This window comes from Perna viridis, chromosome 3 (assembly GCF_037379345.1).
Source record: "Perna viridis isolate PV_CMFRI_1.1 ecotype Kerala chromosome 3, ASM3737934v1, whole genome shotgun sequence".
NCBI lineage: Eukaryota > Metazoa > Mollusca > Bivalvia > Mytilida > Mytilidae > Perna > Perna viridis.
This window is the reverse complement of record NC_142447.1, coordinates 28,985,426-29,000,742: the sequence shown is the minus strand read 5'-3', so window position 1 is coordinate 29,000,742 and position 15,317 is coordinate 28,985,426. Positions and strand designations below refer to the sequence as shown.

The 15,317-nt window shown below is 34.1% G+C and overlaps 1 protein-coding gene and 1 pseudogene across 2 annotated transcripts; both read right to left on the bottom strand.

Annotated features, from left to right (window-relative positions):
- Positions 1-169: 169 nt before the first annotated feature.
- Positions 170-3,273, bottom strand: LOC148621757 (uncharacterized; annotated as a pseudogene). The gene is made up of 3 exons (XR_015920885.1): positions 3,248-3,273; positions 1,062-1,875; positions 170-837 (listed from the first exon to the last, which is right to left on the bottom strand). The product of XR_015920885.1 is annotated as an uncharacterized LOC148621757 (transcript).
- Positions 3,274-3,532: 259 nt separating this feature from the next.
- Positions 3,533-7,164, bottom strand: LOC148621756 (TM2 domain-containing protein 3-like). Its single transcript, XM_088576434.1, has 5 exons — positions 7,042-7,164; positions 5,761-6,002; positions 4,816-4,978; positions 4,429-4,504; positions 3,533-3,758 (listed from the first exon to the last, which is right to left on the bottom strand). Exons 1-5 carry the CDS (start codon positions 7,124-7,126, stop codon positions 3,593-3,595), a joined length of 732 nt encoding a protein of 243 aa, XP_088432560.1. The 5' UTR covers positions 7,127-7,164; the 3' UTR covers positions 3,533-3,592.
- Between the last annotated feature and the right edge of the window lie 8,153 nt (positions 7,165-15,317).

The window sequence follows — 15,317 nt, the reverse complement described above, 5'->3', positions numbered from 1 at the left end:
AATTCTTATCTTATGAATTTTAGACTTGCAAGTGTTTGGGTGTCATTTAAAGTTTTCTTTTTTAACAAATGAAAAATAAGATTTTGTTTCATAATTTTATTAAATATTTAATATTCATGATAACAATAAGTCATTGATAATACACACTTTATAAGTACATAATATTCAAGCACTGATAAAATTGTAAATAAATGAAAAAGCAGTAAATAAAGTTAAAGTACTCATGATTTGTTTAAAAGAATCATACAATAAATACATAAATAAAACATACAAAGCACAACAGTTCAAGCACTAATCAAAAGTTCACAAGTCTACTCTAGATGCAAAAGATGAGAAGCAGCGTCAGCAAACTGGACTGGTGTGAGTTCCTGGTTCTGTAGACGAGTCTTTAGTGTTGCCAGTCTGGAGTCGATCTCTCGGTATTTGCGTTTCCTTCGGACACGTTTACCACCGGCTTGGTACTGGAGCAAGGTGCAGGCATAGACGGCTTCTTTGTGCTTTAGTAGTTTTACCATGCTGAAGATAGGGTGATGCGGAGCTTTCACCAATTCTTTAGTTTCCCGTGCCAGCCCTCAAGATGGTTGGTAGTCCTTGGAACCTCTATTGCATGGTGGTTAAACAGGTCACGAAGTGTTGTTATGTTGATGTCGGTGTCGTCGATGTCCTCTAGTGCATGGAATTAAACGTCTTCAACTGTGTCGGGGGCAATAACGGCAGTACGTCTTACTAGGGTACGGATGTCGTCGTTGTCCTGGTAGGGTACCTGCAAACCATGTTTCTGTGCTTTCCTAAAGATGCATTGGGTATAGTGAAAGAAACAGCCTTTAATGTTGATTCCTAAAATAGGCAAAAAACATACATTAAAGTTTATTGCTAGATAAATTTTAAGTCATAATAATTTATATTTATTAAAAAATAATTATTAATTATCATATTGGAAAATTCAAATTATGTATATTAATGATTAATTTGTTTTTGCTTCAGTGCTCTCTGATACATTAGTTTTTTATGAATTCTGAAACATTCTATAAAGATGTAACAAACGAGAAATATTAACATACCTGGGAAAACTTGGGTTGCTGCATTTCTTATGGCTGCTTCGTAGTCAAGAAAGTGTGTGGTTGGTTGGAGTCTGATGTTGAAGTTCTGGCAGGAGTCTAGTAGTAAGGTCAGTAGTCTTGTGTAAACGGGTTGATCTTTTCCTGGTAGTAGACTGTACACGAGTGGAAACATTACACCGTCAACCATGGCATGGAAAGTGTAGAGCTGGCAAAAAGAGAGTAGGGCAAGCATATAACGTACCATCACCATGAACTGTGTCTGCTGCGGCAAGATGGGTAAGGTTCTGTCGAGTACTGAAGAGTAGTATGCGTCCGTTGATGCTGTCTTCGGCGAGTAGGAATTGCTGTCCCGTAGTAGTCTCTGTCCATTCTCCTTGTAGTTGTAGGTCTGCTAGTGAAGTAGGTAGTGCGGGTAGTGTCTTGTGTCGCTGGTTGTAGAACTGGTATTTACATGACTGGAAGGAGGGTATCTGTTGAACTACTTGTTGAGTGTGGTCATTCCATTCTCTGTTGCGAAGTTTTACTAACTCTTCCTCATAGATGGTGGGTATTGGTGTGAGTTCGTCTCTGACTCTGTCTTTCATAGCTTGGAGTATTGTGTCAACTCCTGAGTTTGGTTGAGTCTGGCTGGTGGTTGTGGTTACAGGCTATCTTGGTAGGTATGCTGTTGAAGGTGTTGATGGTGGCACGGCAGTCACGAGTAGAACACTGCCAGTAAATTCTGTCACCACGTCTAGTCTTTATGTGAAACTTGAACCCCTTGTGTATCAGATTGACTGATTGATTGTTGGTGTTTAACGTCCGAGCATCAATACTTCAGCTATATTCAGACGATGAACATGAAATGGATGATAAATGAACATGAAATGATGATGAATTGAAAAATGGGATGGGACACAAGGACAACAGGGGCGACAAATTTTGATTGCCGTAAGAAAAAGGGGAGGGATGGGTAAGGTCGAGCAATTTAGCCTCCTGTGGCGGAGTGCAAAGGTTCCTACTCCTATCGAATACCACAGGATGGTTCTTTAACGTGCGAGGAACGTGGCAACACGGTGCACCACTATGGTTTGCTGTCATGTTCTCCGTATAATAGCCTGACAACCCCAGCATGAAACACGCCAGGAGTACCCCATTCCACCACCTGGGGCACACATCCCAGCTGCTCTGTGGGCAGAGCGCCTAGCCCCTGGCTAGGTTCCTGAGCACTATTTAGTCGCCTTTTACAACAAGCTTAGTGCTGCTGCATGCCTATTCTTTTCACACTCGGACCTGTACGGGGCCCTTGTGTATAAGGTTCTGGTTCCCTAGTCTGTTGGTAGTAAAAGTAACAACTGTGCCATGGTAAACTGAAAATGACTTCAATCACAGAAATCAGCATATTTATAAGAAATACATGACTTGTACTACTCAAAATGAACAAATCTCACCAACTGGTGAACTTGGACCAACTCAAACTCAACATGTCATATTTTAACCACCTTCATCATTTATAATTGATTATGAATTAATGAATATTATAAGAAGTTTCATAAACATGTATCAATAATTTCCAAAGCTTGTATTTGAATATAATTGAATCAATCTCATTTATTGCTTACAAATTAATGTATATAAATATTTTCAGAATCTGTTTTAAATGTATATATATTAAAAAAAACTTAAACTTTTAAAAGATTTTTTTTAAAAATTGTTTATTAATTAACTGAATTTAATTTTCAGCCTCTATCTTTTTTTCCAATATTTCAACATTTTAAGTCTATCTTTTATTTATTTATTACCATGAAAAAAGTTATAAATTTGGCAAAAATAGCCCCACATTTCTCTATAACACATTATAATTTTGCTAATAAAATGTTTAAATCCAATGTTGAATCCCAAATTTACCCGTAAAATTAATTAGGCAATAATTACTAAAACAACATCCATTGTTCTCTGCTTGTAGGAATATCCAGAATATATATTATTAAAATGTTGGAATAGCCAGAAGATACCAAACAAGAATATAAAGAATCGTTTACTCCCGAACATCCGGACACCGAACAAAAACTACAAAAATCAAATTCTGAAGTGATTGAATATGAGCCAGCTGCAGACATTTTTGAAAATGATTGAATAAATTATTTTTCTTACAGGATCTGTAGTGATTGTAGGTCTTGGAATGAGACTTCTGCTCTCGTCTTCACCTTGTTTCTGGCTTTACTAAGGTCATTATAATGACCGGATAGAGTTTTCTACAAATTGGTTTTGCAAGAGGCACCAATCTGTGACACCAATATCGTATCCTGTCATTGAAACAAAACATACTCTTTCATTAAAGAAAATTCTGCTTTTCAAAGCACTTAACTTTTCTACCAGTCATAATATATTCAGTCATTTTCAAAAATTGTCTGCAACTTGCTATTTTCACTTTATAAATTGATTTTTTCCCCCAGTTATATCTGATTTCTTTCCACATCAATAAAATATAATAGTCTAAAAACATTTTAATTATTTGTACAAATAGTATATGTACAGCAGAACAAATGACATCATATATACAGAGATCCATCAGATGGTCCAACATATCCTATTGCAATCAATATCACATCCACTAAGGTCCAAACACCTAAACCTCCAAAACTGAACAGTTTTCCAATTCCTTCCTTCCATAGGCCCAAGTAAAATCTATCTACACCAAATCCACCAAGAGTAATGCTGCAAATAATAACACAAGTTAATTATTGTATTTGACAATTCTATCCATAATATGAAAATAAAATAAATGTTTTAGTATTCCTGCATCTGATCAGTACCATTGGTAAAGATCTCCAAACAGTTTCTTTGAATGATCTTAAGACTTAAAGCCTATAGAGAGAAATAGTAAAAAAAATCAACACTGATTTATTTTTCAAAACTGCCACAACCTATAGTTTTAGGGAAAATATGTGGCTTTTACTGGAAATTGGGACCCCTTGAAATATATATTAAAACACTTAGACTTGCTTGTCTTATAAACATTTGGTTTTCAGTACCAACACTTTACTAAGTTGGGAAAATTTAATACAGTACCTTTTGGGAAATAATAAAAGACATTTGTTGAACAAAGTGGGAAACTTTTAGTTGTCCTATTTAGGCAGTAATTAAAGGCAAACCATACCACTGGATCATGATTGAACAATATCATTTGAAGTTGGTGATCTCAATTAAAATTTAAAGTCAGAGAAGAGATTGGAACTGCTATGCAGGAATGATAATTTAATATTCTTTTAAAAATTTGACCACTCAATCAGAATGTACAACCATCTTTGGTTACACATTTGCTATTAGTGTTTGTCATGGATATCATTTTTATTTTCAAGAATTGACACTTGTTCATAAATTATACCTTAGGGTAAGAGCAGTAGACCATTTATATCCACTGGTCCAGTTACAGGGTGATCTTTTCAGAAATGTTCTTGATCCTGAAAAATATAATATCACACATTGAAATGAAAAATAGGGAAACAATCACACCTTATAATGAAATTTGAAAAATATTTTGATGTGTATGAAGAAAATAATAAAGTGTTCAGAAATCTAGTTATTTTGCTGTATTTTGTCCAGATAACATTATGTATACATGGTGTATTGTACCGATAAATAAATATGCTGTATAAACCCCCCCCTTTTTTGTAGAAATTTTTTGTTAAGTGCTGTAAAAAATTTAGGCAAAACAAGCAAAAAATAGCCTCGAGCCCCCAAAATTAAAGTATAAGTCTGTTTTTATACCTACCAAGGCAGAGCACATTATCTTTCACTGTACACTGAGCTATATATTTCTGGATCTGTCCATTGATGACTTGACAAGAAGCATTGCTAGTATCACAGGTATAGTTAGACTTATCAAGTTGGTAACAGTATTTACATTCATGTGTTCTGTTGAATTTTCTGTCTCCCTGCAAAATGACACATAAAGTACTATAGTGTTATTTGCTTTACATTGCACAAAGATATAAATGTTTCAGTATATGATTTGTAATTTTGTCCACATATTTTTTTTTAAAAAAGAACTATACATCGCACTTTATAGGAGGACAAGTACATTGTTTTACCCTAACCTGTCCATTGCACATTTTTTTTTAAACTTGTCTCCACGTATGTTTTATTTGGTTATTTCATGTTCTTTGCTGTGTGCGTCCAATCCTGGTTACCTTGACTTCCCACTACAATATCTTGTCACAGCCACTTGATATTTTGACACAAGCTTTATGTTCATGTAGATGTGCCTGGCATATTGTGGCATTCAATTTTGGGTGTGGGTAACAACAAACTACTGTTTTACAACTCAGTTAACATGGTTCACAATATACTAATATTACAATACCACTACTGAGCAATGACTCAACATTTCTTGTTCACATTTCGAAGACACATTTGTACATGAAGTTGATGAGTATGTTAACTTAAAATGCTCTACTTCACAACAAAAACATTTTATTTTACCTACCAATAGATTTATTTACATGTTATCATGTGTGGATGCTTAAAAAGGAAAGGCAATCAAACTTCAAATTTTTATACAAAAGTTATAATCAAGTTGATAAGTTTCTTATTTCAGTTTAACAGATTTTTTGTTTATGGTTTGATCTGAATGGAAATTTTTCTGTTGCACTTACCAAATCTTCTTCAAAAAATAGAAAAGAAAAACATTTTCTAAGACTATAATTATTGTTCTTACTTGACAAACTATATTTTCATTTACTTCACATTCTGTTGTTTCATTTGGTTTGCCGTAGAAACAATGTTTGTTGAATTTACACGTGATGCATTCTCCCCCTAGTTTTTTGCAAGCCACTCCATCTGGACATCTGTGATTGTTTTCTGGTGCTACAGGGGTTGTAGTTGTCGATGAAGATGTTGTGTTAACATCATAGTCATGTGATGCATCATCAAAACTCACACTTGGTGAAGTTACATGTCCTATAAATAAATGTATTTTATATAAAAAAATTGAAAGCAAACCTATTAGATGCTGAATTAAAATGAATACATACACAATTATGAACTAATTGCAACCACACAGCTACAACCTTAGTAATACCATTTTCATTCAGTCAATACATTACTGAGGTTGACATTATCATAAAAAATTACAAAAACTTCAGTTTAAGTGAAATATGTGCAATAGAGTTTAAACTAGGTACACTACTGTCAACATAAATTTTAATTCTCCTCTCTTTACAGAGAGCTTTTTAGTAAAAATGCCTACAAATATAATAGCCCAAAGGTAAAAATAAAAAAGAACCTTGTTAAGTGCATTTTTTAAAGTAAATGACTACATCTGTAAATTGTACATGTACAAATACATAACGCTTATGTAGCCATTTTCAGTGTTCATTCTGGAAAATTGCAAAAGGGGGCCAATAGCCCCCTCAACAGCAAAATGAGGGGGTCATTTTCAGAATAAAGGAGACCAATATAGCAGTATTATATGGGGTTATTTTAAGATAACAGGAGAAATTCAATCAACAAGCAAGTTAAACTCAGGTTTGTATACACTTTTTAGTTTCATTTTAGGTGAGAGGTACATGTAACAGATGTACCTACACCCAAAATAAATAGAAAAAAACTAGAATACATTGGACATGTATTTACTTCAATAACAGCATGGCTAATGCAAATTTTCCACTTATCAAAATGCTAGGTCAAGAGCATGGAATATGTGGAACAAGCACATTTCAGTAATTGTGCAATCACTATGTCTCTGGCAAAGAATAAACTTTTGAACCCATATTTTCAAGCTCCATAGCCCTTCAAGTTCGTTCATTTCCTCTCTTATTGATCTCTACAGGCAGGCCTTTAGAAATTTTAGAACATTAATATCATTATTCAAAACAACGTTGTTTCAATGTTTGACAATCGATATTAATGCAGTTGAAAAAAAAAACTCGACTTTTGGAATGTAATTACTTATCATATTAAAACGTGAAGTAGGTAAAAACGACTCTTGGTCATTTACCTTCTGAATTTTCATTTGTTGAATGTGTCAGGAAGCAAATATTCAAAAATAAAATAAAAGAAAAAAGAGGATTTTTGAAGTTCATGTCATTGTTTACTTCCGGTTTGAGGCGTTTGATGCTACCTACAGAATATAGTCATTTCGACCCTTTGTAATTCGCCACATTCAATACTCGGCCTATATCGGTCTAAATCGATAACAACCTCTGTACCTAATATTTAAGCAATCACTAGGAGAAGGGAAGCTGCCAAAAGAATGGATAAACAGCTGCAATAAGCGCAATTTTCAAAAAAGTAAACAAACCATTAACAATTAACTAAAGATCGATGAGCCTCATATTACATTACAGAATGATTTAAAAGAATTAACTTGAAAAATGGAGCATGTCACCCCAAAAAATGTTAACTTATGAGTATTATCAGCAGTTGCAATGAAATATAGATTACTGAATCAAGAATTTAGACAGCAGAATACGAAAAGGATATTGGAGCAATCATCGACTCAGAATTATCCGTTGAAAACCATCCGAATATGTGAAAAACTCGATATTTGCAGCAATTAGAAGGACATGTAAACAGCTGAACATAAAATCTTTCTCAGCTATTTACAAAACCCTTAGGCTAGTTCGAACACAACTTGCTTATGCCAGTTCAGCCTGGGCGCCTTATTCAAAAGATAAAAAGCGTTCATACAAGAATAACAAAATAACTGCCGGTTGAGGAAAACCTGTCATACCAAGACAGACTAAAAGAACTAAACTTACCAACTTTATCGTATAGAAGAATAAGAGGCGACATGATCGGGTTGTTTAAGAAACACTCTAGATAAGAATCATGCAAAAACGTGATTCATGGTTGGAAAGGCTACATATTTTTATATTTGATATTTTGTTTACAATTTTTTTTATAGTAAACAGAAAGTAATATGTGTTTTTTCATATAACCATTCTTCTTAAGAGAAAAAAATATATAGAATGTTTTGCAGAATTCAAAATAAAGAGAGATAACTCGGTAAATGACACTGAAATACGATAGAAACTACTGGATTTTCATTGTGGATTATCTCCTAAGAGCAGACAGATTGAAATAAATAATTATACATTTCATCATATAGACTTATAAAACAAGTTAACAACAAAAATAAAAATGTGCGCGTAGCCTTTTTTGGGGGTGTAAAACATATAACGGAATTTGCATGATTCTTACAAAGACTGCTACTTAAATTGTCCACAACTACTATTACAGAGAAACTAGCTCATTCTTAACATTAATGAAAGCCATGCCCTGGTTTAAGATTCAGCACCAAAAAAAAAAAAAAAAAAAAACTCCAATAGATTGCCCCACCAAAGATCAAATACAAACATGAGCTAACATTCATTTGCCGTAAGAGTAGCCAGAACATGGAATAATTTACAAGACGAAGTCATCAACTCAACTCAACTCAACTCATTTACAATCAAAACAAGCTACTAGACCAATACTGGAATGTACGGTCATTCAATGCGATCGTCACATGACCAACGAATGTATATAGAAACCGAGGAGTCCGGCGCAGTGAAATCTAGCAAAACCAGAGCTGGAAATAGTCGCTCTGCATGGCTATGTAAAATTATGTACGTAATTGGAATAAATATTGCTATTAGCGCGTACCGAATGTTATCCCAGATCTGAAAAAAAAACAAAACATTCTGTTACACAGGGCCATCGTAAGTGAAGTAAATACATGAAATATCCCAAATGGTGAAAGATATTATTCTTGCGATAATAAAATCTATTCTTATGGAGTAGGCGGTGTATAATTTCCCCGTCATGTGCACACCGGTCAAGCGAGATAAATGATTGTGAACAGATCGATAATATGCAGCTTGATCGTGAACGAAGCAAGTTAAGGAGCAAAAACTCAATAACAATTTCACTGCAACTTTTACAAAAAAAAAGAAAATTACACGTTTGTCAAAAGTAATTAAAATTTTGTTTTCCAAAGTTATTAATTTTTATATCCATTAGTATAAACTTATTTTATTTCTAACTATAAAACATATGTACAAAATAGGTCAAACAAATGTGGTAGACAGTAATTTGATAGGTTTCACTGTATTTGTTGTTTTCGTTTTTTATATTTTATTTGTATTTGCTTAGGCTAATAAAGATGGTTTCATGGATATTTCAATGGAACTGGTTATCAAATAATTATAGTTTATATTCAATTGACGATTTACGGTTATATGACACCTGTGCAGGTCCGGGTGTTAAAAGAATAGACCTGCAGCAGCGCTAAGCTTGTCGTAAAAGGCGACTAAATAGTGCTCAGAACCTTAGCCGGGGGCTAGGGCGCTCTGCCCACAGAGTAACTGGGATGTGTGCCCCAGGTGGTTGAATGGGGTACTCCTGGCTTGTTACATGCTGGGGTTGTCAGGCTATAATACGGAAAACCTGACCGCAAACCATAGTGGTGCACCGTGTTGGGAAAGATGCCATGTTCCTCGCACGTTAAAGAACCCTACTGTGGTATTCTCCCGGAGTAGGAACCATAGGGCTCCGCCACAGGAGGCTAAATTGCCCCACCCTACCCATCTCTCCCTATTTCCAGTGGCAATCAAAATTTGTCGACCCCATTGTCCTGGTGTCCCATCCCTTTTTCATTTCATCATATTTTCATGTTCATTTTATCCTCAATTTCATGTTCATCGTCTGAATATAGCTGAAATATTGCTGCTCGGACGTTAAACCCCAACAAACAAACAAACAAACAGACGGTTATATGACTTATTGACCGATGACTATTTCTGTGGTTCTGTTAATTTTTATCTCACTGTATTGAATTCAAATATTTAATTCAACTTATATCTTACTATATTCTTGGAGTTTTTCTACTGCAACTTTACAGGTTAGTTCTACTCCTAAATTACTAATATATTTATATAATATGCCAGAATTCTGAATATTTTAATTGGAATGAGTTTGCATGATTTTCCCCTATTTGAATGTTGATTGAGCGATGTGCGTTGTGTAGATGTTAAACGCTTAAATCTAATGATAAAATGCATATTTATTAAAAGAATAACGTTTATTGTTTTTCATGCATTTTTCATAAATAAGCAAGTTTAACGTAATTCCAGTATAAAGAATGTGTAAATAAATAAACTGAGTGAGTGCGTATTCGAGCGCTCCGGAATGAATGATTTAATGTCTTGATCATTTTAAAGTTAAAGGGCAATCGTAAACATTTTCGTTAACCGTAAATACTTTTGTTAACTGGATCAATTATATTTTTATCGTAAAAGTACAAATCAGTTTTACAGGTGATTTAATACAGGTGACAAAATATTATATGTAAGGTATTTTTGTTCTACAGGTATTTTGATATGTCACCACCTATAGTATAGATTGACCTGTTTGTGATTGAGGTTTTGCATCTAGACTGTAGACGATTTTGCAGCCTTTGCACCTTGATGTAAGGTAAGCAGATTGTCAATTTATTGTATAGTTATTTTTGTATGTATATAGTTAATTAGTTTGCTTACCGCATAATATAGAAGATATAGCGTGTTACGATTTTATATGCGTTTATATTGTTGAAGTTTGTAAATACTACAAGCGTACTTTATTTTTCATATTTGGGAATATTTATATATGTAGCTTGATGCGAATATCAAGTGGCAAGATGCGAATATTTTATATACATGTAAGCTGGAATAAATGTGGCATGGAACAAAGTCTGTGTTAAAAATCAGAATTTACATGTACACGGTCAATATTGATGTTTTATGTATAAATTGTATTTTGTCTAATATAGAATTGATATTTTCTGCAAAGTTTGTAAGTTAGAGTACTTTTGATTGTATTTATTTTGCAGGGCCTTTTTTTCCTTGTAATATCCAGACATCCAGTGTCATTGTTGGAAATAAAATATGTAACCCTACCCTGTCTCTTGATGTTAAGAGCGATTACACAAAGTTTGACAAACAGGATTCGGAAACAGGATTAAGCTATTATTAATCGTTCTTCCATTACATGTACATGCATGACACTAAAAAAGAAAATGAAAAGTTGGTTCAACATGATGTACCACATAAAAGTTTAGCTAGTCTACAAGATTTCGCAGGAACAGATGCTCAGTAATGGAGCTGTTGGTCATGCAAAGCCTTGCAAGTATAATCTGTCCTTGCCTTGTCCGTGTATCGATCATGATATTTTGGACATGAATTCTTATGCGTTTCTATTACTAATTTACCTTTAAATATGCTTAATGGACCAGACATTTGTGTATCTAATGGCAAACTATCCAATAACCAGGCGGAAAGTATTCAGAGTGCGTGTACAAATATTTACAATGTTATGAATTAGAGGAGTAAAATGACCAACTGAACTAGGAACAAGGTCACACAAATAACTTGGGGACTTTGTTTATAACCTTATATAACAATATAATTCGATGTTTGTCCATTCTAGTAGGAAGTGATTCCCAACCCGTATCTTGATAAAGTTTTTCTAATGACATTAATTTTGACCTTGGATGTGGATTTATCAACTGATGTCACCATATTCAAGGATATTTCTGATATGAGAAAAGTGCATTTTTCCCAAGACATGTCTGTCAAAGACAAAACGAAACTTACGCAAAAAAATCTCTAGTATAAACTCTCTAAGCAATATATTCAATGTGGTCATGCCAAGAACCATTACTTGAAGAATAACTTCCCATGCAATAATTTATGAGAACTAATATTCAATAGGCTGCTTCTCATAAATTATTGCATGGGAAGTTATTCTTCAGTGAACAGTGAGGGCGTTACTATGGAGCCACGTGGAACACCAGCTTTAATGGATGTCCAGTCAGAACTTCCACCACTAAGAACGACCCTTTGTTCCCTGCTGGAAAGTTGACTTTTTGAACCAGTGGAGCAGATCCCCACACATACCGTATTCTTTAAATTTAAATAAGAGACCTCTGCGCAATACGCGGTCGAATGCCTTGTTTTTGTAACAAAAGACAATGTTCATATTTATTCCCCGTATCTAATGCTTTCCCGATATCGTTGGACATACATATTAGCTGCTTAATGACAGAATCCCCTTGGTAAACCCCGACTGGCTGGGTGTAATTATTTCATTTTGTGTTAAAAAATCATGTATATGTTTATATCCATTGATTACTTACGTGGTTTTATTAATTGCAGCATATTCAATATGTAGTATACATATAAATAAATCTCATGAACAGTGTGACAATATTTGTATACAAATCTTAATTCGATTTTTATCAAATTTTATTGAATTTTGACAGTTTTAAAAATATGATTTTTGTGTGAAAGAAGAAGCTCCGATACCCCGACCTATTGTTCCACTCTTATATAAGAGGTTGAATTTAAAATAGTTGATCTTATCCAAAAGAAGGAACATCTTTTAGCCAGATCCTTCATATTACTTTCTGCTATATAGACGCATTGCCTTTCAACAATCTTAGTTTCGGGGATTTTATACATCGCATGCGCATCTACCCCATCTATTGACATATTCTAAGAAATTGACGGGAAAGGAAAATATCATTACTAAACTATACGACAAACGCGGTGACTCTCTTTTATTTCTGTATTGTCAGCTTTCATCTCGATCATCTGTGGCAAAATCCCTTCAGAAGTTATTATATCACGTTGTACCAGAGCTTACCGAAAACTAAGCGGACTTTTTATACCGTGCTATAGCTAAGCTTAAAATTCCTATAATTAGGCTTCTGGAACAGGGTTATATGTTGCTACAAGTTTAAAGTCATCACTGCAAAAGTTTTATGGTCGTCATCATGAACTCGCGAAGCCTTATGGTGCATTCATCTGCACCAGGAGAATTTAAACGATTTGTTCTCTGTATCACAGTTTTCCAATCCTCTTTAGAGTACTCCGAGCGTGGAATTTTTTGAAGAACTCGGCGGGTGTTTCTACGTACCCTACCGATGCACATGGTCCATGCTTCAAGTTTTGAGTGAAGTCCGGATTGCTCATTTACTTTTGTTTCTTTTTACGTATGCTATTTTTTTGTTATATAATGTTCTTTGTAGTGTGTGTGTGTGTGTGAATTTTTGTCTAGTCTTACATGTAATTCTTTTGATTTCCCACTGAATCTTGATTCCCTTGATTACTCGCACTCGACCTTCAATTAGAAAGTGAACGATCGGATAAGAAATTAGAGCACCAGTTATTATTGTTTGCATGAAATCTAGAATTGAAACTTAATACAAGTGTACATAAAATATACATTTTTAGCCGAGATCCGACTAAGTAGACCTTTTCTCAAACAGCATTGGTTTGGTAATGTTGGGCTGGCAACAGGTGTATGACACCTGAATCCCATTAGAGATTATTTTAATATTTTATAAGGCGACGATCATTTATATTTTTGAGATATGGAACCTTGTAGTGCATGCAATTCTAAGAGATTCATGCTTTGATACACAAGGTATGGTTCGAAAGCCAGACTAAGGGGACGACCATTTAATTCTTATGGGGGACGGGCAGATTTTGAAAATAAATTATCTGTCTCTGATTAATATGTAGGAAATAATCTGGCCTCATCATATACCAGAAGGTGTTGTCTTCCGCGACTGCCAATAGAAAATAAATATTCTGATTTTGGCTAGTGAATTTAAAATAAATATTCTGATCTTGACTAGTAAATTGAAAATTAATGTAATATTCTGACCTGTGCTAAACCTTTAAATAAAAAGTTGGCTCGCTCGCCATAGTTAAATTAGAAAAGTGTACATGTTTAAATACTCGAGAAGTTTTATACAACACCCTAATAGTGTCCAGTGGCAACCGTCCGCGCGAGACCCGACAAGGTAGTCAAGGACGTTAAAACCACCTTAGTAGTAGTCCAGTGGCAATATTAAATACTTGTACCGGTACATTTATAAATGACTTGACTGGGGTAATGTGTAGTTGAATATTGCAATTGTAGATTTCATTCATATACACAGATATGCGAATCTTTCGCAACATTTCCCGCTAAATTTTTGACATATTTCAGGTTCAGGAATACCACCTGTCTGTTATAGTAGAGACTATGCCTTGTATTATAGAGAATGAATTTCATTTAATAATGTCTGTAATAATAATAGGTGTAACCCGGATATGCACATTTAAATTTTCATAGAAAAAAAACTAATTTATGAGTATGGAAAATAAATAATATAGCCAAAGTTGCACCAGTCTGGAAATAAAAATTCTAACCTGAAAATACTTGGCAGCCACCCCCTAAGAATCGAATGGTTGTCCCCTAATGTAACTTGAAGATGTACCTGTACCGTAAGTAAATTTTTTTACACATCATAAATTGTTAAGTTGTTATGCAGAATATTTCCCAGTCACCAAAAATTGCCCTGTTCAATGACAACATTTATCTAAGATCAAATGATCAAGCTCAGGGAGAGATTACCACACTTCATATGGAACTAAATGTTAAATTAATTGGACTAAGGTTGGATTATTTCCCTAAGGAATCCTCTGACAATAATTATCATGCACATCTACACATGACGCCCAACACCCCTAAAAAAATCCTCAAAACACCTTAGGTTTACTAGTTGTACTTACAATAAAATCAGAGAGATGAACAGACAGACAGACAACAGAGAAACTACTACTAACAGGTTTTTTAACTGTTAGGTCTCGCACAGACAGTACAGAGAAACTGGCAGAGCAATTCCTATATACCCATCACAATTTGTATGCAATGTGTATAACAAATTCATTATATAGAAATTTAATTTCAGATGTAACACACTTTCTGATTGGACGAACAATTTTGTCCATCATCTCATAGACCATACTTGAAAATGCAGGTTATTTAGTGTGCACCACGTGATTGAGGTTATTTCAAATCGACCAAAAAATATAACAGTCATTCCTTAAGTAATTTGTTTCATATTGAACATGTATTAAATGACAACAATGGTGTATTTTTATAAAAAAATGGATATTAAAATTCAGTTGTTTTTTTGTAGTATTTGAAGTGAATGTGTAAGAGCTACAGTTAATAAAACATTTAACATTACTATGACAACTGTGCTCATCTTGTTTGTGATAAGTTCCTAAAATTAATTGTTCAAAGAAATGCAGTTATTTCATGAATCTGCGACTATCTTCTTTATAAACTGCTTCCCAAAATATTGAATAGGAAAATTCTTCATGAAATCTGATTTGAAATCATATGCAATTCTATAATAGAAAATTTTCAGAAAATCAGTACAGCAAATCTATGCCTGTAGGAAGACACGTTGAA